The 26593-nt window shown below is 41.6% G+C and overlaps 2 protein-coding genes across 11 annotated transcripts in view; one reads left to right on the forward strand and one right to left on the reverse strand.

Moving 5' to 3' along the window:
* Zc3h12b (zinc finger CCCH-type containing 12B) overlaps positions 1-14416 on the forward strand; it is a 280839-nt gene extending 266423 nt beyond the window's left edge. For all 3 annotated transcript variants that reach the window (XM_045140212.1, XM_004661015.2, XM_045140213.1), the window contains 4 exons: positions 4403-4542; positions 6506-6740; positions 7459-7565; positions 8699-14416. In XM_045140212.1, coding sequence (XP_044996147.1) covers positions 4403-4542; positions 6506-6740; positions 7459-7565; positions 8699-10119 — 1903 coding nt within the window. In that variant the 3' untranslated portion in view covers positions 10120-14416. The remainder of the gene's footprint in view (positions 1-4402; positions 4543-6505; positions 6741-7458; positions 7566-8698) is intronic.
* A 4428-nt stretch (positions 14417-18844) lies between these two features.
* Las1l (LAS1 like ribosome biogenesis factor) overlaps positions 18845-26593 on the reverse strand; it is a 28483-nt gene continuing 20734 nt past the window's right edge. For 4 of the 8 annotated variants that reach the window (XM_004661013.3, XM_004661012.3, XM_045140805.1 and 1 more), the window contains 2 exons: positions 21197-21347; positions 18845-19143 (listed from right to left, as the gene is read on the reverse strand). In XM_004661013.3, the coding sequence (XP_004661070.1) occupies positions 19020-19143; positions 21197-21347 (275 nt within the window). In that variant the 3' untranslated portion in view covers positions 18845-19019. Of the gene's footprint in view, positions 19144-20652; positions 20715-21196; positions 21348-26593 lie in introns of all 8 variants that reach the window. The other 4 variants (XM_045140804.1, XM_045140808.1, XM_045140807.1 and 1 more) reach the window with 2 other exon arrangements.

The raw sequence follows: 26593 nt of genomic DNA on the forward strand, positions 1-26593 counted from the left end.
TGGTGGCACATGCCTTTAATCCCAGCACTTGAGAGGCAGAAGAGGTAGGAGAATCGCCAGGAGTTCAAGATCGAGGCCACCCAAAAAAATATTTTTTTTTCTTTTTCTTTCTTTTTTTTTTTTTTTTTGTATGTTTTTTTGAGGTAGAGTCTCACTCTAGCCCAGGCTGACCTGGAAATCGCTAGGTAGTCTCAGGGTGGCCTTGAACTCACGGTGATCCTCTTACCTCTGCCTCCCTAATGCTGGGATTAAAGGTGTGTGCCACCACACCCGGCTTATGTTTTTCTTTATTTATTTGAGAGAGAGAAATAAGCAGGGAAAGGGAGAAATAGAATGGGTGTGTCAGGGCCTCCAGCGACTGCAAACGAACTCCAGATGCGTGCACCATCTTCTGCATCTGGCTTACATGGGTCCTGGGGAATTGAACCTGGGTCCTTTGGCTTTGCAAGCAAGCACCTTAGACATTAATCCATTTTTCCATCCCTCTTTCATTCTTATAGTATGAACGTTTTGTACATCTTAAAAGATTTTAAAGAGAAACATTTTTAAAAAGGTTTACAAGAATATACTTTTTTGGTATATTGTATTTAATTGAATATATCTGTTAAGCATTAATATGTATCATTCTTTTTGCTGTCAGTATAATTTTTAAGCTTAATATGTATGCTTAATGGCTGAAAATACAGCACTTGTCTAACATGCCTGAGATACTGTAGTGTGTGAATGTGTGTGCGTAAAACTCATCACCACCTAGCTTCCATATAAACTATCTAAACCTCTGAGAAAGTCCCTTCTTTTTAATCTGTTGCAAGTATCTGAATCCTTGGGAGAAAAAGGTATCAGTAGAAACAGAAAAAGACAACAATGAGCATAATAATGGGAAATAAAATAGTCACCATAAACTGGGTGTGGTGGCACACACCTTTAATCCCAGCACTAGGGTGGCAGAGGTAGGAGGATCACTGTGAGTTCAAGGCCACCCTGAGAATACATATTGAATTCCAGATAAGCCTGGACTAGAGTGAAACCCTACCTTGAAAAAAAAATAGTCACCATGGCTTTTAAAATTGGAAGTTGTTATTACTCCCGGTGGCCTTGAGCAAAGCTGGTATTTATCACAACATCTTTTTTAAAGTTGCTAATATGGTAGCACACACCTTTAATCCAAGCACTCGGGAAGCTGAAATAGGAGGAAGGATCTCTGTGAGTTAGTTCAAGGCCATCCTGAGACAATATAGTGAATTCCAGGTTATCCTGCACTATAGTAAGACCTTACCTTACCCCCCCAAAAAAAAAAACTGATATGCTCTTTTATAAATATGTGATTTGGGAGTACAGGTATGCTCAATGGTAACATGCTTATGTAAGTCCTGAGCTTGATCTCTCAATCTAGAAAAAAAATTGGGGACCATCAAGAAAGAAAATGTCAGCTACCATGATGACACAAGGGTATAAATCACAACACTTGAGAGGCTGAGGTAGAAGAATCATCATACGTTAGAAACCACCTTGACTACAAAGTGAGCTCCAGACAGCCTGGACTATATAGTAAGACCTTGTCTCAAAAAAAAAAAAAAAAGTGGGGGCTGGAGAGATGGCTTTGCGGTTAAGACATTTGCTTGCAAAACCAAAGGACACAAGTTCTATTCTCTAGGACCAACATTAGCCAGATGCACAAGGGACACACTCATCTGGAGTTTGTTTGCAGTGGCGGTAGGCCCTGGCGTGCCCATTCTTTGTTTCTCTCTCTCACTCTCTGTCAAATAAATAAAAATAAAAATTAGCCGAGCGTAGTGGCGCATGCCTTTAATCCCAGCATTTGGGAGGCAGAGGTAGGAGGATTGCTGTGAGTTCAAGGCCACCCTGAGACTACAGAGTTAATTCCAGGTCAGCCCGGACCAGAGTGAGACCCTACCTCAAAAAAACCAACAAAATAAAAATAAAAAATAAATAAATAAAAATTAAAAAAAATTATGAAAGCCAGGCATGGTGGCATATGCCTTTAATCCCAGCATTCAGGAGGCAGAGCCAGGAGGATTGCTGTAAACTCAAGGCCAGCCTGTGACTACATAGTGAATACCAGGTCTGCCTGGGCTAGAGTGAGACCCTACCTCAAAAAAAAAAGTATGAAAAAAGAAAGAAATTGTCTTTTGTTAATCCTTTAGTACTAACAAGAAGCCTGATGGGATATATATGAAACTATTGTTCTTTTTATTTTTTTTTTAATTTTTATTAGCATTTTCCATGATTATTAAAAAAAACTCCCATGGTAATTCCCTCCCTCCCCCCACACACACTTTCCCCTTTGAAATTCCATTCTCCATCATATTACCTCCCCATCTCAATCATTGTACTTACATATATACAATATCAACCTATTAAATACCCTCCTCCCTTCCTTCCTCTTCCCTTTATATCTCCTTTTTAACTTACTGGCCTCTGCTACTAAGTATTTTCATTCTCACGTAGAAGCATAATCATCAGTAGCAAGGACCCACATATGAGAGAGAACATGTGGCGCTTGGCTTTCTGGGCTTGGGTTACCTCACTTAGAATAATCCTTTCCAGGTCCATCCATTTTTCTTTACTGCTGAGTAGAACTCCATTGTATAAATGTGCCACATCTTCATTATCCACTCATCAGTTGAGGGACATCTAGGCTGGTTCCATTTCCCAGCTATTATAAATTGAGCAGCAATAAACATGGTTGAGCACGTACTTCTAAGGAAATGAGATGAGACCTTACGATATATGCCTAGGAGTGCTATAGCTGGGTCATATGGTAGATCAATCTTTAGCTGTTTTAGGAACTTCCACACTGATTTCCACAATGGCTGGACCAGATTGCATTCCCAACAGCAGTGTAGAAGGGTTCCTCTTTTTCCACATCCCCACCAACATTTATGATCATTTGTTTTCATGATGGTAGCCAATCTGACAGGAGTGAGATGGAATCTCAATGTAGTTTTAATCTGCATTTCCCTGATGACTAGTGACGTAGAACATTTTTTTTTAGATGCTTATATGCCATTCGTATTTCTTCCTTTGAGAATGCTCTATTTAGCTCCATAGCCCATTTTTTGATTGGCTTGTTTGATTCCTTATTATTTAACTTTTTGAGTTCTTTGTATGTCCTAGATATTAATCCTCTATCAGATATATAGCTGGCAAAGATTTTTTCCCATTCTGTAGGTTGCCTCATTGCTTTTTTCAATGTGTCCTTTGCAGTGCAAAACCATTGTAATTTCATGAGGTCCCAGTGGTTAATCTGTGGTTTTATTGCCTGAGCAATTGGGGTTGTATTCAGAAAGTCTTTGCCAAGACCAATATATTGAAGGATTTCCCCTACTTTTTCCTCTAGCAGTTTCAGAGTTTCAGGTCTGATGTTAAGGTCTTTAATCCACTTGGACTTAATTTTTGTGCATGGCGAGAGAGAAGAATCTATTTTCATCCTTCTGCAGATATATATCCAGTTTTCCCAGCACCATTTTCTGAAGAGGCTATCTTTTCTCCAATGAGTATTTTTGATATTTTTATTGAATACCAGGTGGCTATAGCTACTTGGACTTACATCTGGGTCCTCTATTCTGTTCCACTGATCTAAATGCCTGTTTTTGTGCCAGTACCATGCTGTTTTTGTTACTATAGCTCTGTAGTATAGGTTAAAATCAGGTATGGTGATACCAACAGCCTTATTTTTGTTGCTCAGTATTATTTTAGGTATTCGAGGTTTTTTGTGATTCCAAATGAATTTTTGGATTGTTTTTTCTTTTTCTATTTCCATGAAGAATGCTTTGGGAATTTTGATAGGGATTGCATTAAATGTGTAGATTGCTTTTGGTAAGATTGCCATTTTCACCATATTTGATTCTTCCAATCCAGGAACAAGGGATATTTCTCCACTTTCTAGTGTCTTCTGCAATTTCTCGCTTGAGTGTTTTAAAGTTCTCATTGTAGGGATTCTTTACTTCCTTGGTTAGGTTTATTTCAAGTTACTTTATTTTTTTGATGCAATTGTGAATGGGAGTGATTCTCTGATTTCATCCTCTGTGTGTTTGTTGTTAGAATATATGAAGGCTACTGATTTCTATGTGTGTAGTTTGTATCCTGCTACATGGCCCTAGGTTTTTATCAGCTCTAACAGCTTGCTAGTAGAGTCTTTAGGGTCCTTTATGTATAGAATCATGTCATCTGCAAATAATGATAACTTGATCTCTTCCTTTCCAATTTGTATCCCTTTTATGTGTGTCTCTTGCCTTATTGCTATGGCTAAGACTTCCAAAAATATATTAAATAAAAGTGAGGACAGTGGACACCCTTGTCTTGTTCCTGATTTTAGTGGAAAAGCTTCCAGTGAAACTATTGTTAACACTCTTGCCTCTTGTTCTCTATTTTTCTGAAGCCATGGGAATAAAGAAGAATTCTCCTGCAGAGGAATACAACTTGCTGTCAATTGGTTTCTAGATAAAGGCCATAAAGATATCACTGTATTTGTACCTGCATGGAGAAAGGAGCAGTCCCGCCCTGATGCACCAATTGCAGGTACTATTTCAAAGATACCTCCTTGTCATTGAGAGGCAAAGCTAACAAGTTTGTAGAGGCATTGACAGTCCCAATTTAGATAATTACTTTTCTAAATTGCTAAATATACTTAACATGTCTTTTGTTAAGTACATCTTGTTAATGATCTATATAAAACCATCATTGTTTTGTGGTATATGATATTTAAATAAAGATTTCAATTCAGCAAAGGATGAAGTAAATAGCTGAAAAAGGATGTTTTTCTGCTGGGAGTGCTGGTGCATGCCTGTAATCTCATCACTCAGGAGGCTGAAGAAGGAGAATAATAAGTTTGAGGCCAGCCTGGACTACATAGTGAAACTTTATTTCACAAAACAAATAGACTTTTTTCCATTTGATCATAAATTTCAGGGTACAGAGGATACATCTGGTTATACGCATGACTAAATTTTCCAAGGAACTGAAGATACCATGACAGGTCTTATTTTGTATCAGAGAAATGATTGTGATGTTTTCAAAATTAAGAATCAAGGGATGAAGCTGGGCATGGAGGCGCACACCTTTAATCCCAGCACTCAGGAGGCAAAGGTAGGAGGATTGCTGTGAGTTCAAGGTCATCCTGAGACTACATAGTGAATTTCAGATCAGCCTGGGTTACAGCGAGACCCTACCTTGAAAAAACAATTAAAAAAAAAAGAAGAATCCAGGTATGGTGGCACATGTCTTTAATGCCAGCACTTGGGAGGCCAAGGTAGGGGATCGCTGTGAGTTTGAGGCCACCTTGAGACTACATAGTAAATTCCAGATCAGCCTGGGCTAGAGCCAAACCCTACCTCTTAAAGAAAAAAAAATGAATATAAAATAATGCCACTGGCTGGATTATGTTTCTCTTTAGATCAATGCAGTTCTAAAGTGAACTGTTCTTATTTCTTTATGGAAGGAGCTCCTGAAGGCAAAGGTGCTTAAGATCTACAAAAATGATGACGTGGTCATAATAATAGCACTATAGTCAAGACCTTTACTTACAGGACTACATATAGTACATGCTCCCAACAGTACTAAAGCACACAGAGATTGATCCCAGTTCTCTTACCAACTCTTTCCTGTTGTACCTAATGAGAAAGTCTAGTAAATAGATGGCTGAGCTCTGTACAGAGTGGTCTGCATCTGCTGAACAGGCCCACACCTCAGTCTGAGAAGATGCTAGTATTGCGCAAGCCCAGCAAGCAAGCTTCCTCTCCTAAGCGCAAGTACCAAAGAAAAGGTGGCCATTGCTCAAATGCTATTCCTAGTTGTTCAACATTGTTTTTGTTTGTTTGTTTGTTTGTTTTTTCAGGTAGAAGCCACAAATGAAAAGTCTTCATGAGTGATGCTTTACTCCTGTCAGACTTATCCTCAGCTAGTGCCCTGTTTTCTTCAACAGCCAAGAAACTAGTGCTGAGCCTGGGCATGTAGAACAGTGGTAGAGCACTTGCTTAGCTCTACACCCTGGGCCCCATCCCCAACCACCACAGAAAACAATGTAGTGCTTTAGACATAGGGCAAAACAAATGTTGTGAATACTAAGATAGTGTGTTGGTGTGCATCTTTAATCCTAGCACCTGGGGGACTGAGGCAGGAAGGTCTCAAGTTCCAGGCTAGCCTGAGCTACACAGTGAGACCCTGTCTCAAAATAATTTTTAAAAAGAAGAAAAAGAATGCTAAGTGTTAGTTCTCACTCTTTGTGGTAGTTTTTTAAAACTAAATATGGTTGAATCCAATTCTTTTATTTTATTGGAAGGAAAGCTGAAATCAAATGGGGAATGTGACTTACTTAAGGTCACAATCCAATTTGATGTCACAGTCAGAAATAATAGCATACTTGTTCTCCAAGGACAAATAAACTATTCATCTAGTACTAACTTGTAAATTGGTAATGTAGTGTTAATGCTGTTAATTTCTGAAGATGATTTCTACTCTATGGCATGTAATCATATTTTCACAGATCAAGACATTCTACGTAAACTGGAGAAAGAAAAGATCCTTGTCTTCACACCATCTCGAAGGGTCCAGGGCAGGAGGGTAGTCTGCTATGATGACCGGTTCATAGTCAAATTGGCTTTTGATTCTGATGGCATCATTGTGTCCAATGATAACTACAGAGACCTTCAAGTTGAAAAGCCTGAATGGAAGAAGTTTATAGAGGAACGGTTGCTGATGTATTCTTTTGTGAATGATAAGTGCGTTTCTTTCCAATGGTCTCTGAATGGCCTTATATCCAAGATACTAGTAGAAATATATCTCATTTCAATAAACATTTACTATGTGCCACATATAATGCTGGTTGCTATGGAGATAAAAAACTAAATAGGAACCAAGATTTATACACTCAAGGGGCTCAAGATGTAGTGGAAGGGAGGAGAGAGAAAAAGAGAACTGATAGATGGATGAATAATGTGTTAAAAATTACTTCATCACTGGGCATTGTGGCACATGCCTTTAATCCCAGCACTCATGAGGCTGAGGTAGGAGGATACTGTGAATTTGAGGCCAGCCTGGATGACAGAGTAAGCTCCAGGTCAGCCTGTGCTAGAGTGAGCAATCAAAAAATTGCTTTGAAATGATGTTTATAGAATAAAAAGCAGTGCTAGGTATACCAAGTGAAGGAAACAATTCTATAAAGGTGTGGAAGTGGGTGGCATGTTGAGAGAAACCAACATTCATGGTAATATAGTCCATGTATGAATGATGCACTGAGGAAATAATCCTTTATTTGTGATCAAGTAGGAGTAAAAGGAAGCAATGCTGTATTCGGAGAAGACACACTTGAGGTAGAAAGTATAATTAGGAAGATGAGACAATAGTGCACAGGCAATTGGTAATGATGGTCTGAACTCCTAGCAAGTGATAGTGGTGGGCAGAAGGAAAGACATTCACCTCTTGTTTGCATGATTTCAGATTTATGCCTCCAGATGATCCTTTAGGACGTCATGGCCCAAGCCTTGAAAATTTCTTAAGAAGGAGACCTATTATTCCCGAGCATAAGAAGCAGCCATGTCCTTATGGTGAGTACCTATGTGCAGAACTCAGTTCTGTGCTAAGGAAAACAGAAGGACTCTGAATGCTTTTCTCTTCCGTATTTCCCTTTCAAATGGAAAATCTTGGCTAATCCACTTTCTATAAGTTAAATTTATGTGTTCACAGGGGTTTATAGAAATATCATTGAAAAACGTAACAAAAATTCAATGGAAGATAAGTTGTCACTTGTTAAAATAATGGGAGTGCTCTAGGTGCCTAAGTCCTCAGCAGTGTGGCTGGGCGAAAGGCCATGTAGAATCCTACCTGACCTATGGCAGCAGAAAACGCCATGCCAAAGGTTTGAGCTCCACAGGAGAGGTGACTGCATCTTTCATGAGCCAGTAATATGATTTTCCTTCTGATTTGTACTTTTCAGCTGTCTCTAAATGTCATTTTCATCTTTTTAAAATACAGTTTTCCTGAGTGTTTTGTTATCTTAACAAAATCCCTCTGATAGAGCTTGTGAACCTATCAGTGCCACAAGGACTACTTGGTCTGTGGCTATTTTGAGTGTGTACTCTTTCTGGATTATCATTTGTTGGGGGGCAGTGTTTTTGGTTTTGTCCTCAATTAATGTTGAAATCAAAGTATGTTCATGTTACTGTGTCATTTCATCTTTGTAATGATCCTGTGATATACACATGATATCAACCTTATTTACAGAAGAAGAAAATGAGGCTTAGAAAATAAAGTCACTTGTCAAGGTTACACGGCCAGTAAAGGACCTAGGTGGACTTAAAACTCGGGTCTGACTGGCCTCCAAACCTGTGAGCTTTGCAACGCACCATGCTACCTTCTGTTATTCTGGGCTGCCTCGGCATACAGATTGTGCCTAGGCAAAGCTGTTTATTACCAGAAAATTAAGTCTAGTCAACTGCTCAGCTCTTTGCTTGTACACGCCAATGTCCTCCTCAGCTTTCCACCTTCTCCCTCTCCCCCTCACAGTGTGTGATGACTCCTTGATGTTGTCTGTCTCTCATCTTTGTGCAGAGGTGATTTTCAACTTTAATCCCAAACAGTATAAAGAGTGACAGGAGTGACCAGATTGTTACCATAGTTTCTGGCACAGAGTGTTGCACCACTATAAGAGAAAGTCTTACCCCAAGGCATTATTTTCCAGGCAAAAAGTGCACCTACGGCCACAAGTGCAAATACTACCATCCGGAGCGGGCCAACCAACCCCAGCATTCGGTGGCTGATGAGCTCCGCATCAGTGCCAAACTATCCACAGTGAAAATAATGAGCGAAGACACCCTGGCCAAGTGTGGCACAGGGCTGTCTAGCGCCAAAAGTGAGATAACCTCTGAGGTCAAACGTGTGGCCCCCAAGCGCCAATCAGATCCCAGCATCCGGTCTGTGGCTGTGGAGCCTGAGGAATGGTTGTCTATTGCCCGTAAGCCTGAGGCCAGCTCTGTTCCCTCTCTTGTGACTGCACTAAGTGTCCCCACAATCCCACCCCCCAAAAGCCATGCAGTGGGTGCATTCAACACCCGGTCGGCCAGCAGCCCAGTGCCAGGATCCTCTCATTTCCCCCATCAGAAGGCCTCCTTGGAGCACATGGCCAGCATGCAGTACCCCCCTATCCTGGTTACCAATAGCCATGGGACCCCTATTAGCTATGCTGAGCAATACCCAAAGTTTGAGTCCATGGGGGACCATGGCTACTATTCTATGTTAAGTGACCTCTCCAAACTGAACATCAATGGCATGCATAATCGAGAGTACTACATGGCTGAAGCAAACCAGGGGATGTATGTTCAGAATCCCAACCTCTGTCCTGACAGTCTTATGAGCCATACTAGGAATGACAACTATTCCTCTTATAACAACTTGTACTTGGCTGTAGCTGATGCCCATCCTGAAGGCAGTATGAAGCTGCATCGCTCAGCATCTCAGAACCATCTTCAACCTTTCTCTCATGGTTACCATGAAGCCTTAACAAGAGTACAGAGCTATGGCTCAGAAGATACCAAGCAAGCCCCCCATAAGCAATCAGTATCCCACTTAACTCTGCATGCCCAGCACTCAGCTACTGGAGGACACTCCAGCTGTTCTGGAGACTACACTATTCCTCCCAATATCCACCCAGGGGCAACCTCCCAGCCAGGCCGTGCTCTAGTGATGACTCGGATGGACAGCATTTCTGACTCCCGCCTCTATGAGAGCAACCCAATGAGGCAAAGGCGACCTCCTCTGTGCCGTGAGCAGCATGCTAGCTGGGACCCATTGCCCTGTGCAGCTGACTCCTATGGATACAACTCCTATCCCTTAGGTAATAGCCTCATGCAACCATGTTATGAGCCAGTCATGGTACGGAGCATGCCTGAAAAAATGGAGCAGTTCTGGAAGAATCCCTGGGCTGGAATGTGCAATGATTCCAGGGAGCATATGATCCCAGAGCACCAATATCAGACCTACAAGAACCTCTGCAACATTTTCCCTTCTAACATCGTTCTTGCAGTGATGGAGAAGAATCCTCATACAGCAGATGCCCAGCAGCTGGCAGCCTTGATTGTTGCAAAGCTTAGGGCTGCCCGTTGACATAACACCAGACTTAATCCTTTATATAAATATGAATATTAATACTGATAATACACTGGTACTATTATCATAGTAATTAATAATCTGTGTTGTACTTTCAGAGTGTTTACATCATTTAAGTGCATAACAGCTCTCTGAGGTAGGTCTTAGTAATATCCTATTTTATAGAAAAGGTAGCTGAAGCTTAATGAGATTAAATGATCTGCCAAGATCACATGATTAACAAATGACCAAGTCAAGACATACACCTAAGTTCTCTGACTTCAAGTCCCATGACCTTTTGAACTGCACCATGGAAGCAACAAAGGACAAAACCCAACCCACGGGGAGAACTCTAAAATGTAATAAACCCCAAGGGATTTCATTACCAGTGTTTTCTTAGTCACATATTCTGTATTACAAAGTATGGATGGTCCATCCAATTTAGAGACCAAACACATCATGATCAGATTGTATGATGAGTTAACCTTTTAGGGTTTTTAATAGGAAGATTTCAACCTGTTTAAAAAGTAAACAGACTTTATTGCATGGATATCTGATCATTCAGTATCTTTAACCAACCTATAGAGTCACATTGAAGCTTCTACAACTATATTGGAACCCTCTTCCTAGCAACTACACTGCATGTATGAATTTATATATTTGGTTTGAGATGTGTTTTTATCTCTGATATAACCTTTTATATAGTAATAATGAGAAGGTAAATTCTATACAGTCTGAAGTTTATACCTGTATAGATGACTAATCCACTTTGATGATTTTATGTCTCATTTCATAGTTCCAACTAGATTTGAAAGTGAAATGACATGCCAGTATCTAAATATTGGTTTCTTACTTTCCAGAACAAACCAACTCTACTTTCTTTGCACTTTTTACCTGCAAATGTTTATTAACAGTTCTTAGTTTCCAAGTCTCTTCACCTCAGCAAATTTGGGGTCAGGTTGCAGCCTTCTGCAGAGGAGCTGTTAGAGAAACTCAAGTTCCACACATAGTATGTCTATGCTACACAAGCACTGAAGACTCTCACTAGGACAAGGAACTTACTACCAGAGTTCATTCCTTTTATCCCAGGAGAAACGGCCAAACCCTCATGGCTTTACATGATGAAGACAAATCTTCACACAATGAGGGAATAACAGTTGCTTTTTGAACTTCTGAACTATGCAGTATTCACAATCACAGGATAAAATGTAGTGAAGAACAGTGTGAAGCTATGTAAGCCACTTTCTCCTGCTGCCCACCCTTTGGGCAATAGATCAGTCATTGATGGAACAGAATTTCTTTAGGAAGAAAAACGAGGGGATTTCTTAGGTGGTAAAAAAAAAAAAGCAGCTTTCAAAAGGGGATGCTGCATTTTGGCTCTGTTATGCACTTCAAATCACTGCAATGAGGGAGCACTTGGTGTTAGATAATTCTGAGATGCTTTACTAAAGAAGCATAATTTTGGGTTGGGCAGCATGATTTGCACAATTTGTACATTGCTCAGGGTGGAATCCTTTGTAGATAAATACCTCTAGAGGAGGTGTTTATTGGTTAAATTTGCACTAAATGAACCCCCTTTCTGAATACATTGTATATTTCAACATTTTGAACCGTGATCAGCTCACTATTCCTTGAGCTGGAACGTATTAACTTCTACAGTTGTGTTTTGTTTGATTTTGTTTTGTTTTCATGAAAGTTGAGAAGGCCTGGCCTTGGCCTTTTGTTTCTTCATGAGAAGGTGTGACACTGCCTATAAATGTTTCTTACTGTGAAACACTCCAAATGTGAGGCTGTAGTCAGGGTTGTTTCTGGTGGTTTGATAATGGCTTGCATGCTGCTTTCTGTCTGTTGTCAACTAAATAATACATCTTTTTAAAATTACACTTTTTAGCATATAGACATATAGATACCTAAGTTCATTATAGCATTTTTCACACATTTTTTTTCTCTTCCTCCCTCTCACTTTGTACTGTTTCTCTTCACTTAAGCACAATTTCACATTCATGTCCTACCTTCTAATCTTCCCATTCCCCAGCACACTGATAAAGTGTAAAAGTACATTCTGTCAGGTAGGTCCAGAGAGTGACAGTAGCCACTGCAGTGTTTGCTATTTCACACAGGCACTACTTCATACCTTCAGCAGCTTGCTCTTTGACAATCTCAGATTACTGTAATGATCTTTGTGTGAATTAGTTCATGTTCCTATCAAAATCATTAGTGACAGTGCAGTATCCACTAGCTGTACAATGTACAGGGGAACACAGGATTTGTTTTCTCATATGCAATTCATCTCAAACATGTTCATAGTTAGCACTCAAAATAGTGTAAGTTCCTCCCAGGCAGGAAATCTTTTTAAGGTAGCATATGCATTTCTTATTTTCTAAAAATGACTGCTATTCTTATCTTATAAGATGTGTATGAACCAAAGCAGCTAGGAGCAATGCCTCAAATAACCAGAAATGACCTTTCGTTGATACAAATTGTATCTCTTTTTTCCTGATTGTATAGAAACAAATACACGAAACTCATCTTAAACTATGTTTAACACTGGCTTTTCACCATATTTGTGGCACTATGTGTCACAGGAAAGTAGCCCAGGGATGATGAGGGAGCTTTTATTTCCAAAGGGCAGCAGTAGTTTGTAGACAAAGTGTTTTCAAAGCCTCTTTACTATTAGGTGCACTGCTATTGTGCATACAATTTGAAACATATTATACTTCACTTTAGCTCGCCACATTTAGTATGTGCACAAGAAAAGGATTTTTTTAAATAAAAAGTGTCCATCCTAGTGAATCATTTATAAGAATCATTAATAGAGCTGAGCAACAATGAATGCATAAATCCAGCTTGGTTCTTACTTAGTAGAGAAACATTTTCTTTATGTTGAGGTCTGTGTATTTCCTGACTTTTCCATTTTATCTATAAATATAAAATAGTAAATAATAAAGAGCACTGGGATCTGCTTGGCACCCTTGATAAATCAATCTTCCTACATGGGGCTAAGTGTGTGTCCTTCAGGATATTTACCTCCACGCATTCAGCAGGTGTTCTTGCAGTGTTTTGTGTGGATTTCAGAAAGCAGTATACTTTGTAAGAGGTGCTTTGTAATTGTGATCCTTTCACTGATTTTCTGACCTCATAGCAAGTCTTTGCCTGTTCAGGCCTTAGATTTTGTAGATTTTATGCACTTTGTTTTCTTGTGATCTTATTATTATTGTGTACATTTCCACCTAAAGGAGAAATGTGACCCTGGAACGGCATGGTCTATCCAGGGCACCCTTTCTATAAGACAGCTCAAAGGCAACATGGAACTATTAAACTCACTCTTAAGGTGCCAGGTACAAAAGGGAGAAATAGATGCCTTATGGAAATGGTCTGCAAGCTTTTCTTCTAAGTAATGAAACATATAGCATGATTTTATCCCCTCACTCTTACTTCCCAGCCCCTTCTAGTTTCTAAGAGACTATTACTTCTTCACAATTTTTTTTTCTATTTTGGAATAAATTATCTTTATATAGTAATTCAATCATTGATATCCATTAATCTTTGTCAGAGTTTTCTTCTAACATGAACGAGCTCATTGTAAGAGGCACTCAGTTACCATTCTGCCTATACGGTAAGTATGGGACTTTGTACAAATGCCCTATTTGAGGGCCAACAATTTCAAGTTTGTTTTACTCTGTGAACCAGGTCTGGATTTGCACAGGGAACGTAATGTCAAACTGTCCAAAGAGCCCTGCTCAGGTTTCCTCCTAATCCTTCTTTTTCCTTCCTTTAGTTTGCTTCTCCTCCAGTATGACAGAGGAGTGCATAGTTTTCAACCAAAAAGGCACTACCACTAGTTTTCATTGGAGACCAAACCAGTATATTTCTAGAACTTGCTTATCTAAAGTAGTCAATGCCTTTCTGAAGACAGTATATCCAATGTCTATTGTATTATAGCTAGCTATACACATAGGCAGATTGACTATTTTTTAGTCCTGGTTTGTGTATCATTGAGCTATAGTAGTTTGCTTTATCCATTTGTGGGATTAAACAGTACTGTTTAATAGTTGTAAACTTTTTATAAAACCACTTTGGGTTTCTTGTTTGACCCAAACATAATGTAAGTCTCAATGACAAAATACACAAAGCCAACATGAGGTAAGTGAAATATAACCCTTCTGTTTTGTCTGCCTCTATAATGCATGTGTAATTCTTTGTAATTTGTTCTCACTAGCATGAATGTGCCATGATTTACTTCTTCATGAGATTTTAATTTGTTTTACCTATAATTGTGATGGAAAACACTGTATGGCTGACAACAATGAACTGTAACCACACTTATTTATTGCATAAACTATTTGTCTACTAACTGCTACTCGCTTTTTCTTTAAGAACGTCAAGAAAACATTAACACACACAACAATTTGCTCCTAAAATATCAACTTCATGTCCTTGCAACTTGCCTTTTAGTTAAGCAGTAAGGACAGAGATTCCACACCCCCCAAAAGAGTTCACCTGCATTTTACCAGCACAAGCATATGCCCTGTAAGTTTTTATTTACTTCTTATGATACTAGGGATCAAGCCCAGGGCCTTGCACATGCAAGACAGTCATTCTACCATTGAGCTATATCCTCAACCCTTTGCTTTTTGAGAGAGGGCCTGGCTATGTACCTACCTCTGCCTCTCAAGTGCTGGGATTACAAGTATGTACCACCACATGCCTGGCAAATTTTCCTACCTTTTTTTTTTTCTTTTTCTTTCTCTTGAGACATGGTTTATTTGTAACCAAGGCCTAGAACTCATTATGAATCCCAGACTGGCTTCCAACTCACAATCCTACTGCCTTACCTTCCCCAGTGCTAGAGTTACAGGTGTTCACCACCACACTCAGCTGCTCTCTATTTTTGGAAGACTAACAGAACTCCTGAACCAACTAAATGCTAGTCAAATTGGTGTTTCCCACAGGGCAGGACTGGCTTCCACTAGTAACTAAAATCAGGTGCTTGGCTGAACTCAGACTGGATACACAATGTATCACTGAGAGCCTCAAGACCAGAGACATCATCTGTCAAACTTTAGCCAAAATAGAAGAACCAGAAAAAAAAAAAAACAACCTACACTGAACACTCAAGGAATATTTAGGTGCAGCAGGCTATCATGTGGGAAATTAGGGCTCCAAGAGCACTGAATAGATTTGATCAAGTCTAAGAACTAGTAGCAGTGGCAAGACTGGAAGGCCAGACCTTAGGACTCCCAGGTCAGTAAGCCTTTCATCACAGTGCTGTTTGCTCATACTACAGTCTTGGGCTTCCTACCCACCCCACACTTATTCCCCACGATAATCTCATTTTTTACACTAAATGCACAGTGGCCTCCTTTTGAAAAGCCTTTGGAGGGGCTACTTGTAAATTTAAGAATTTCAAACTTTCTTTCCTTCCCTCCCTTCATGGTACTAAAAATATTCATATATAGTCTCCCCTTTCCTTTATTCTTGTTGCTTCTTCTCATATTCAAGTGTGTGTATGTACACACACACACCAAATAAAAGAAACAGTTCCTGTCTGGGAAATTTGCTCTCTTAATGATGGAGTGAAGCACTACTAAAAGAATAAGTGAGGGCTGGAGAGATGGCTCAGCCATTAAGGTGGCTGCAAAGCCTTATGATCTAGGTTAGATTTGTCAGTATCCACGTGAAGCCAGATGATCTAAGTGGTGCATACATCTGGAGTTTGATGGAGTGGCTAGAGGCCCTGGTTTATTCACCCTCTCTCCACCTCTCTTGCTCATAAATAAATGGGAAAAAATTAAATGAATATATTAAGGGTTCTTTGGAGGACAGTGGCAGGACATGTGCAAGATGATGTTAAGAACAATCAGAATTTTAAAAGGGTAATTCAGTATGCAATGCTTCTTCCTTAAGTGAAAAATAAACAATCTGGCCATATGACTTCCCCAGCTCACCTCACTGGCCTCATGATGTACCAAGGCATACCACCATTTTCCTTTCTCTGGCTCCCCCAACCATTCTCCTTTTCAAGCCCTCCAATCTTTTTTGTTGTTGTTGTTTTTGTGTCAAGGTAGGGTCTCATTTATAGCTAGGGCTGTTCTGGAACTCACTCTGTAGTCACAAGATGGCCTCACTCTCAATAGCAACCCTCCTACCTCTGTCAGAATTAAAGGTGTATGCCACCATTCCCTGGCCTTTCCAATCTTTGATCTTCCTTTTACTACTTGTTTGGCAAGTAAAGCCTTGCTTTTGAAGATGCAGGACTAAGGTCACCTCCTGCAATAAGATATTCTACCTTCTAGTCCAGTCACTGCTAGGCCTTCCTTGAGGTAGACCTTGAAAGAATCTTCAATACCTCTTATTACTTGCCCCTTTATTAAAATAGTGTTGATATACTTTCACATCAAGGAGTTGGATGGGGGACAGAAACCATTTTGTTCACCTCTGAAGATTTTTTTGGGAGGGGGGCAGAGGGGTCTGTCAATTACTGTCCTTGAGTAACTTTAAGTTTAAATGGGGGCATTTCACATACTTCATAATCACTCTGATCTCTAATCAGAAGGGCAAACTCCAAGATCACTAGATTAAGGCCGCTTCCTGGCAACTGTCTACTATAATCATTACCCCATTATCTGAAGCCATGCAAACCTCACAACTCACAGGTTTGAGGACTCCAGCGAAAAATAACCTTTGGCTCACCAGACCTGCACTAGAGGTAAGTTCAGTAGTATGTTCCTTTAAATCAGCTCTTGAGGGCCAGGGAAAAATATCATTTGGGTTTATGTTAGACCCTGAGTAACTGAATTCAAGACTTACAACCCTGCTATAAAGTCACTAGTCATACATATAAAACAGTGTGTGTTTCAGAGAGCACTTTCAAACCCATTATCCATTTTGATCCTTCCAAGTCTGTAGGGCAAATAACCTTTCTTCAGGTAAGGAAACTTACAAGATTTGCTCAAGATCTTTCCCATTAACCAGTGCATCACAAATTTGAGTATGCATCCAAATAACCAGCAGTGCATTGGTGGTATAGTAGTGAGCATAGCTGCCTTCCAAATAACCAGAGGAGTGTGTCAAACAGGATTGTAGCCTATCCCAATAGGCTTTTCTATGTGGACTTATATAGGCATTGACTCAGTCATGTGTACTGGCTAATAGTTTCTCTCCAATGCTTCCCCCTCCTTTAGCAAAGGAATACTGAAATGTCAGAGCTAGAAGAGTTTTCAAAGAGCATATAGACTGCATGTAGGGCTGGAGAGATGGCTTAGCAGTTAAGTGCTTGCCTGTGAAGCCTAAGGACCCCGGTTCAAGGGTCGATTCCCGAGGACCCACGTTAGCCAGATGCACAAGGGGGCGCACACATCTGGAGTTCGTTTGCAGTGGCTGGAGGCCCTGGAGCGCCCATTCTCTCTCTCTTTCTCTGTCTGTCACTCTCAAATAAATAAATAATAAACAAAAACATTTAAAAAATAGACTGCATGTACTGGAGGGACTTGAAAACCTGTGCTCTGACACATTTTAAAATGTAGGGAGACAGGTGTCACAAGCTTTCAGCCCCCCTCCACTTCACCAGAGTAGCCCTGACTTGACTGCATGTTTTGGAATCCTATATAGGGTTTCTTTTGAAAATTAACTTTACTGCTAAAAAAAAAATCTGAAAATCATAGTTCTGGTTTAGCACCTCTTCATTTTAAGTACACTTATGTGCTAAGGCAGAAAAAATGGGAGTAATTTACTCATGGCCACAGAGCAAGGGTTGGTATAGATAATTTTTTTAAAATTAGCATTACTTGGGTTCTTAGGAATGCAGATATTTTTAGAACCTACTGTAATAAAAGCTAGCAACCATCCATAGATCCTTAGTATATCATTTTAGGTGTTATGGACTCCTTATAGACCAAAACCGTTGAGAGACTGAGGTTGTAGCTCATTGATAAAGTACTTGCCTACAATGCATAAGGCCCTGGGTTTTACCCTTAGCTTGCTGAGGGGTGATCACATGGAACAGTTTAATTGAGTTCTGGCAGAGCACTTCTACCAAATTCCTCCTTGGCATTTTCATACCTAAGCATCATTTCTTGGCTCAGCCACTTGCAGAAATCCCTTAAGGTGTTTGGCAGAGGCATCAGTAATTTTGTCCTCTATTATCAGGCAGAAGATCTTGCCTATATCTTAGCAACTAAGGGTAAACGCTCAGATTAAATGACTGAGGAAATTGGGTGACCACAGAAAAGGGGTTCAGTCATTCTGTAAGACATCTCTTATGGCTCCAATGTCTACCATTTAGGCATTTGTATTTCTTCTAGGCCAAAAGTCAGAGAGGTGATAAAAAAAAGGCTTATCTCAGCCAGATGTGGTGGCACACGCCTTTAATCCCAGCACTAGGGAGGCAGACATAGAAGGATTACAGTGAGTTCAAGGCCACCCTAAGATTACATAGTAAATTCCAGGTCAGCTTAGGCTAAAGTGAGACCCTACTTTGAAAATAAAAGTAAAAAAAAAAAAAAAAAAAAGCTTATCTCTAGGTTTCAATTCCTGTTTGGTGCAAGGAGCCAGGCCAAAGGTATGACTGGAATCTGGTTGGGGGAACAATTAGAATTGGTAGATCCAAGGGGCCTCAGAACCCAGCTCTTACATGCAAAGCCTTGTTATGCTTGATCTCACCTTCTCTGATGCCAAGGTAAAGGAAGAACTATGTTGGTCTACCACAGCACACATCCCTCCCCAATCTCACAACCACCAAAGCAAAAGTTTTGTGTTTATTTTTTTAAACAAAACAAAAAGAGGGAAAATATCCATAATTCCACTGTGATAGAAAGCTGAATGGAGGTGGCCGATCCAGGATGTCCCCCAGGTTGCATCAATGAGCATCAGGCTGTTACCCCAGCAGAGCTGTATGAACACTTGCATCAGGGCAATCATCAAAAGAGCTGCAGGCCAGTTTTGAGCCCATGTAGTTGCCCCTGGTTCCAGAGAAGGCCCTCAAAGTTGCTGCTGTTGTTGGTGCAGTTGCCACTGCCTCCAGCACAGCTTAGGCTCAGGGTGCTGCAGAGAAAGTAGACAGTCAGTCATGAAAAAAGGAGGCTCTATGCTCCAGAGAAGCTAAGAGAACTTGATTTGTGTGTTTCTATGGGAAGAGGTCACGCTTCTCCTTGTCTTTATAAGGAAGGGGCAGAGGCAGATCTGAGAACTGATTTCAGGTGAGCACCTGGGCTGAGTCTGCCATTTCTTCATTGAGGGTGGGAGGAAAGGAATGGTGGAACTTTTCAGGTGAAGCATTATACAGAGCTGAAGTACATAAAACAGGTGAAAACCCACACAGAACTGCATGGATTGACATTAAGGAATGGGGGTCCTCACCTCAACCCTAGGAAGCTACTGAGCGGCTGCTTCAACAGGGTTCTTTCCAAGTGGAGTCTATGCTAGATTCTTTCCACATCTAATAGCTAGCCTCGTTAAGGAGCCCAACACTAGACTTAGCCTATAAAGATAATCTGGTTCAGCTCCATCCCACGATTTTTAGACTGCTTGAGGGAGACACCTGCCCTCCCTCTCCTTGGCCCAGTTCAAAATACTCTTCCGCTTCCTGAAGGTCAAAGGTCCTCCTTCCAGCTGGATGAAGTAGCAAGCTGAGGGTCAAGCCATTATCCTTCCCTCAGGCAGATCTATGATTACACAATTGCAGATGAAAAAAAAAAAATAACCTAGAGATGATCTAGTCCCATCCCTTCCCATCACACACAACTTTAAGGAAACTGAGATCCAGAGTTGAGAAAGGACTTGCCCAAGACCATATAGCCAAATTAAGACTGGAGCTGGAACTACAGCAGGAAGCAGGGCTGGGTATACCCTGTAGCAGCAGAGTAAGCCTCCCTACTAATAGGAGGTATGCAAGCTGAGTCAAGACTTCCCCCTTAGTTTCCCAGTGATCATTGGGTTAGCCTTTCTTAGGAACAGGTTAGTAGGGGCTGTAGGAAGAAAGGGCCTCTCACAATGTGAATCCCACTCCCAACTGGCTTCCCCAGCTACCACCTTCTGTGTTCATCTGCTCCAGGGCCAAGGTTCTAGAGCCCTCTCCCCAAATATGAGAAGCAGTAAGAAGAATGGTAAGCCAGGCGTGGTGGCGCACGCCTTTAATCCCAGCACTCAGGAGGAGAGGCAGGAGGATCGCTGTGAGTTCAAGGCCACCCTGAGACTTTGTAGTGAATTCTAGGTCAGCCTGGACTAGAGCAAGACCTCATCTCGAAAAAAACAAACAAACAAAAAAGAATAATATTGTTAGAGCCACAAGTTGGGACATTATGCACAAAGACATTGCCTCTTCCCCATAACTGACGGCTGCCCCCACAATGCATGACCCACAATCCCCATGGATATGATCAGCAACCCCAACAAGGTGGGTCCCGTTGGGTCCACTTGGAAGGGGGCAGGGATGAGGGAAAGGATGATAACAGCATGTGCTGTTTACAAACTATGTCCATAACTAATAATTAAAAAAAAAAGAATGAACTCTCAATTTCAGGGGCCCACAGGGGATCTCTCTCTGATACTCACGAGATACTCCTGGTCACAATGGCCCAGCATTCCGGAAATGTATAGGCCCTCTTGATGGGCTCCTTTGTGTTACAAACATAGCCCTTCAGTAAGGACTGCTTGGTTCCTGGCTCCCTGATGACCCAAGGGCTCTCATACATGCCATACAAAGGCAAGTTTAGAGAGAAAGCACGGAGCCCTGTGCAGGCCTTGCTACCAACATGCCTGAACAGTGTAGGGAGACCTCCTGATTACTATGTCCACCTTTGTTCATATTCCCGTTCTGGGATTCTACTCAGGAACAGGATTCGAGCATATATTCTGAGACTTTTTAGTAATGTTTGAAGAATTTACTGAAAGCCAGGGGCCTTTTTACACACACACACACACACACACACACACACACACACACACACACTGAATTCAATCAACTCTCCCCATACTAGTGGTATGGGCACGTGGTCCTAGCAAAGGCCCTGCCACTTACCCACCCCACTTCGTCTCCTTTCCCTCCAACAGATGGCAGGCAAAGGGGGTGAGAAATCCTGCTGCCAAGGGCACTCACCTACTCTTGCACTTAGGAGGTTCTAGCCGTTGCTCTAACACAGGCTGGTCCAAGAGATACATGGTGTCATAATTCTCCAGCATAAGCTCTGCTGGGTCCTCAGTCTGACCTGGCATTCGGCCTATGGGGAATGTGCCCCATCGAACATCTTCTGTGGAACAAAGAGTTGGCAATGGTGGTGAGCTGGTTCTCCAATTAGTGCACACATCCAACCATCCTATCTCTCTGCCTAGACCTCTTATCCCATATGGGCTCTCTACATGTTCAGCCCATTTACAATGGGGTCTGTCCTCACTGTTACTACTTCTTATGAGTACTTCTCCACGTAGCACCTCTACCACACATTGTTTATGACACTTCCTTTCTGTGTGTTTACATTACATACATCAACCCACAACGACAGACATTTTTATTCTTTACCACTTTTTAAGGTAGGTTTCTACATAAACAGAGATATCTTCAGATGTGATTATGTCACTAGCTAGCTTACTCTCATTATCACCCCATCTCCCTCCTAAAAGCCCTAATACTCTCACAGGATACCCTTTCCAAACCCACAAATGCTGAGGATAATATGAGTGACCTAAATTTCTTATACATTTATACAAATGCTACCCCCTGCCCTGGATATATTTGAATGCCAAATCCTTTCTTAGTGCTCTTGCCTTGCCTGAAGAGATGCCCAAAGCCACCACTCGGGGCAAATATCATCCAGGTGTGACATGCCCCCTGCAAGGTCTTCATTGCCCCAGATGCACATACAGAAAACACTTTTCCATAAAAAAGGAACCCCACATATCTCACCCCCAAAAATATACACAGAAGCATATATAACCCCACTCAATTAATATCCCCATTCCACTCCCTGCTTCCCACAGCTCAATTGCAGGCATAAAGCCCCAGAAATCTTTATGTCCCTACCTACCCATGTATGATACACACCTATACAAGGAATGAGAGCAAGGTAAGAAAGGATTTAAGACCCTAGCACTCTAGGATTTCCTGTTTCATAACATATAACCTCCCCATGACACTATCCACTTTGGAACAGACCATGTCAGAAGCTCCTTATCCATGTTCTATACCACTTCATCACCTTCAAAAGTCTTGTACTGGGCCGGGCATAGTGGCACAAGCCTTTAATCCCGGCACTTGGGAGGGAAGGATAGGAGGATCACCATAAGTTCCAGACCACCCTGAGACTACATAGTGAACTCCAGGTCAACCTGGACTAGAGTAAGACCCTACCTCAAAAAAAAAAAAAAAGTCTGGGCTGGAGAGATGGCTTAGCGGTTAAGTGCTTGCCTGTGAAGCCTAAGGACCCCGGTTCGAGGCTCGGTTCCCCAGGTCCCACGTTAGCCAGATGCACAAGGGGGCGCACGCGTCTGGAGTTCGTTTGCAGAGGCTGCAAGCCCTGGCGCGCCCATTCTCTCTCTCTCCCTCTATCTGTCTTTCTCTCTGTGTCTGTCGCTCTCAAATAAATAAATAAATAAATAAATAAAAACTTTTTTAAAAAAAAAGTCTTATACTAAATCCCTGTCCACAAATGCTTCCAATATTGTCAAGTATCCCCTGGTGAGCTCCTCCACATTTTATCTCCCTGTCATAATGCCCCTGGCATTGTGTGATGTACCAACCTTGGACCAGTTTTTTATACAACCCACAGAGAAGCCCCTCAAGAGGATTGTTCCCATATCTGTATAATATATATGTATATATGTACAAGTAATATTTACATACATGATTATATATATATTATATACAAGAGTTGTTCCCACATTATACATGTATATGTTACATATATAATACAATCATATCTCTGTATCATATTAGACATTATATCCTACAAATATGTACAATTATTTTACAATTAAGAAACAGCCATGAAGCCAGGCATGGTGGCACATACCTTTAATCCCAGCACTCAAGAGGCAGAGGTAGGACGATCACCATGAGTTCAAGGCTACCCTGAGACTACATAGTGAATTCCAGGTCAGCCCGAGCTAGCAAGACACTACCTCAAAAAAAAAAAAAAAAAAAAAACAGACATAAGGTGGGCTTGGAAGCTCACATATTTAACTCTACCACTCAGGAAACAGAGGTAGGAGGATTACCATGAATTCAAGGCCAGGGTGAGTTCCAGGTCAGCCTAGGTGATGGCGATACCCTGACACACACATACACACACACACACACACAAAAAAAAAAAAACCAAAAAAAAAAAATCCAAGGCTGAGGATATGGTTCAGTGGTTAAAGGTACTTTTTGCAAAGCCTGCTGGCCAGGGGTCAATGTCAGTTCCCCAGTACACATATAGAGCCAGACAGACAAAATGATAGACACAGGCACATGCACATGCACCTGGAGTTTGTTTGCAATGGCAAGAGGCCCTGGTATGCCCATAATCTCTCCAATTAACAAAATTATTGCTGGGTGTAGTGGCACACACCTTTAATCCCAGCACTTGGGAGGGAGAAGCAGGAGTATCACTGTGAGTTCAAGGCTAGTGTGGGACTACAGAGTGAATTTCAGGTCAGCTTAGACTAGATTGAAACCCTATCTTGAAAAATCAAACCAAAAAATATTTTTAAAAACTGTTCAACTTAGGCTGGAGAGCTTGCTTAGAGGTTGAGGCACTTGCCAGTGAAGCCTAAGGACCCATGTTCAACTCTCCAGATCCCACCTTTACCAGACACACAAAGGTGAGGCAAGCACAAGGTTGCACATGCTCACTAGGTGGTACAAGCATCTGGAGTTCGAATGCAGTGGCTGAGGCCGTGGGGTGCCAATTCTTTCTCTCCCTCTATCTGTCTTTCTTTCTAAAAAATAAATCAATAACTAAATAAATAACAGATGACCAATTTAGGATTCCTTATTAGAAGTTCCAGCAAGCCAGGTATGGTGGCACACACCTTTAATACCAGCATTCAGAAGGCAGAGATAGGAGGATCACTGTGAGTTCAAGGCCACCTTGAGACTACATAGTGAATTTCAGGTGGGCCTGGGCTACAGTGAGACCCTACCTTGAAAAACCAAAAATATAAAAAAAATTTAAAACATACTTTAAAAAAAGTTAGGGCTGGCAGGATGACTTAGTAGGTAAGGTGCTAGCCTACAAAGCCAAAGAATCCAGGTTCAATTCCCCAGGTCTGGAGTTCGTTTGCAGTGGTTGAAGGCCCTGGCACATCCATTCTCTCTATCTTCCTCTCTGTCTCTCAAATAAAATAAATAAATAATAATTTTAAATAATATAATAAAAGTTAGAGCTGAAGAGATGGCCCAGCAGTTAAGGTGCTTGTCTATAAAGCCTAATGACTTAAGTTTGATTTCCCAGTACCCACAAAAAGTCAGATGCCCAAAGTGGTTCATGTATCTGGAGTCCATTTGCAGCAGCTAGAGGCCTGACACACCCATTCTGTCTCTCTTCTATCTCTCTCTGCTTGCAAATAAGTAATTTTAAAACTAAATTAAAATTAAGAATAAGGATAGGGGCTGGAGAGATTGCTTAGCAGTTAAGTGCTTGCCTGTGAAGCCTAAGGACCCCGGTTCGAGGCTTGGTTCCCCAGGTCCCACATTAGCCAGATGCACAAGGGGGCGTACACGTCTGGAAGTTTGTTGGCAGAGGCTGGAAGCCCTGGCGCGCCCATTCTCTCTCTCTCCCTCTATCTGTCTTTCTCTCTGTGTCTGTCGGTCTCAAATAAATAAATAAATAAATAAATAAATAAATAAATAAATAAATAAATAGAATAAGGATAGGCTAGGAGTGTATCTCAGTGGTAGGGTGCTTTCCTAGTAGGTCAAGGCCCTGGGTTGATGCCCACAAATGAACACACACAAAAGAACCATCCCTCTATCTTCCCATTCCCCCAACTGTGGCTCTTACAGATATTTCTATCTAACTTCATGACCTTATCACCCTATTATCCAGGTACCTTCAAGCACAGGGGCCACCCCCATAGGCTGTCTGGCACTGAGTTGACCATCCCTCTATCATTAGCATACCCAAATCTATGCATATCATTGCCATGCCTCTTTAGCCTGGCATCCTTCCTTGTACAAGTCCCCTCACTGATAGCAGAAACACACAGGCCACCTCCGAGCGACTGTCTTGCTACTCAGTCACACATCTCTTCAGTTTCCCACTCTTTAAAAAAAAAAATATTTATTGCCGGGCGTGGTGGCACATGTCTTTAATCCCAGCACTTGGGAGGCAGAGGTAGGAGGATTGCCGTGAGTTCGAGGCCATCCTGAGACTCCATAGTGAATTCCAGGTTAGCTTGGGCTAGAGTGAGACCCTACCTCGAAACACACACACACACACACACACACACACACACACACACACACACACACACACACATTTGGAAGAGAGTGAGAGAGAGAAAGAGACAATGAGCACACCAGGGCCTCCAGCCACGGTAAATGAACTCCAGACGTGTGCTCCCCCTTGTACATCTGGGTCCTGGGGAACTGAACCTGGGTCCTTTGACTTTGCAGGCAAACACCTTAACCGCTAAGCCATCCCTCCAGCCCCTAGTTTCCCAATCTTCATTGCTGCCACTTCTCTCTTTTACACAATACCAATACCTCCAAGCTCTCATGAGTCTTGGTAACAGTCTCATCTTCTGGAAACATAAACAACCACGAATGTATGTATAAACAGCTGCACTACTGCCTGTTTCAGACTTCTTTCAGTGACCCTGCTTCTCTCACATGCACACCTCCTCTCCCCTCTGTAACACAAATACAATTCTCCCCATACCAATGTCCCTCCCTTTTGCTATTTACAAAGACCTGCAAACATAGCCTTCCTTGTCCTAGAGATTTCTGTCACTGTGCCGTGGTTCATCTATCAGAAAGACAGACAGACACACAAACACAGACACACATACACACAGTGTCTTTACCCCAAGAATTCCCACTTGGGGTCTTTATGCTCCGGTCCTTTCCCACCTGACCACATGAGGGCAAAGGCCCAGGGTCACCTCAACAGTACCCACATAAAAGCAGATGGACAAAATGCTAGGCACATGCCACCTGGAGTTTGGCTCTCCCTGTAAGTTCATTCATTGACACATATGATTCTATTCTGCTCCTTACCAGGCTTGTCTGTTTTCCTTCCCTCCCTCAGACTTCAGCATACAGACCATGCCCCTATCTCTAGTGTGTACATACACACACACATATGCCTTGCTCCACAACCACTCTGTCCTACTACTTCTTCCAGGTCTAGCTGAGGCTAGTGCTTCCCAGCCTAAATGAGGGCATTTAGCAGGGTCCTCTGGGTTCCTTACTTCTAACACACATAGCAAAATCTTGTCTTATCATCAGCCAGCCTCTATGTGTCCACAGAATGTGCTCTTACTACACACATAAACATGCATTACCACACCCATG

The sequence above is a fragment of the Jaculus jaculus genome, chromosome X (genome assembly GCF_020740685.1).
Source record: "Jaculus jaculus isolate mJacJac1 chromosome X, mJacJac1.mat.Y.cur, whole genome shotgun sequence".
Classification (NCBI taxonomy): domain Eukaryota; kingdom Metazoa; phylum Chordata; class Mammalia; order Rodentia; family Dipodidae; genus Jaculus; species Jaculus jaculus.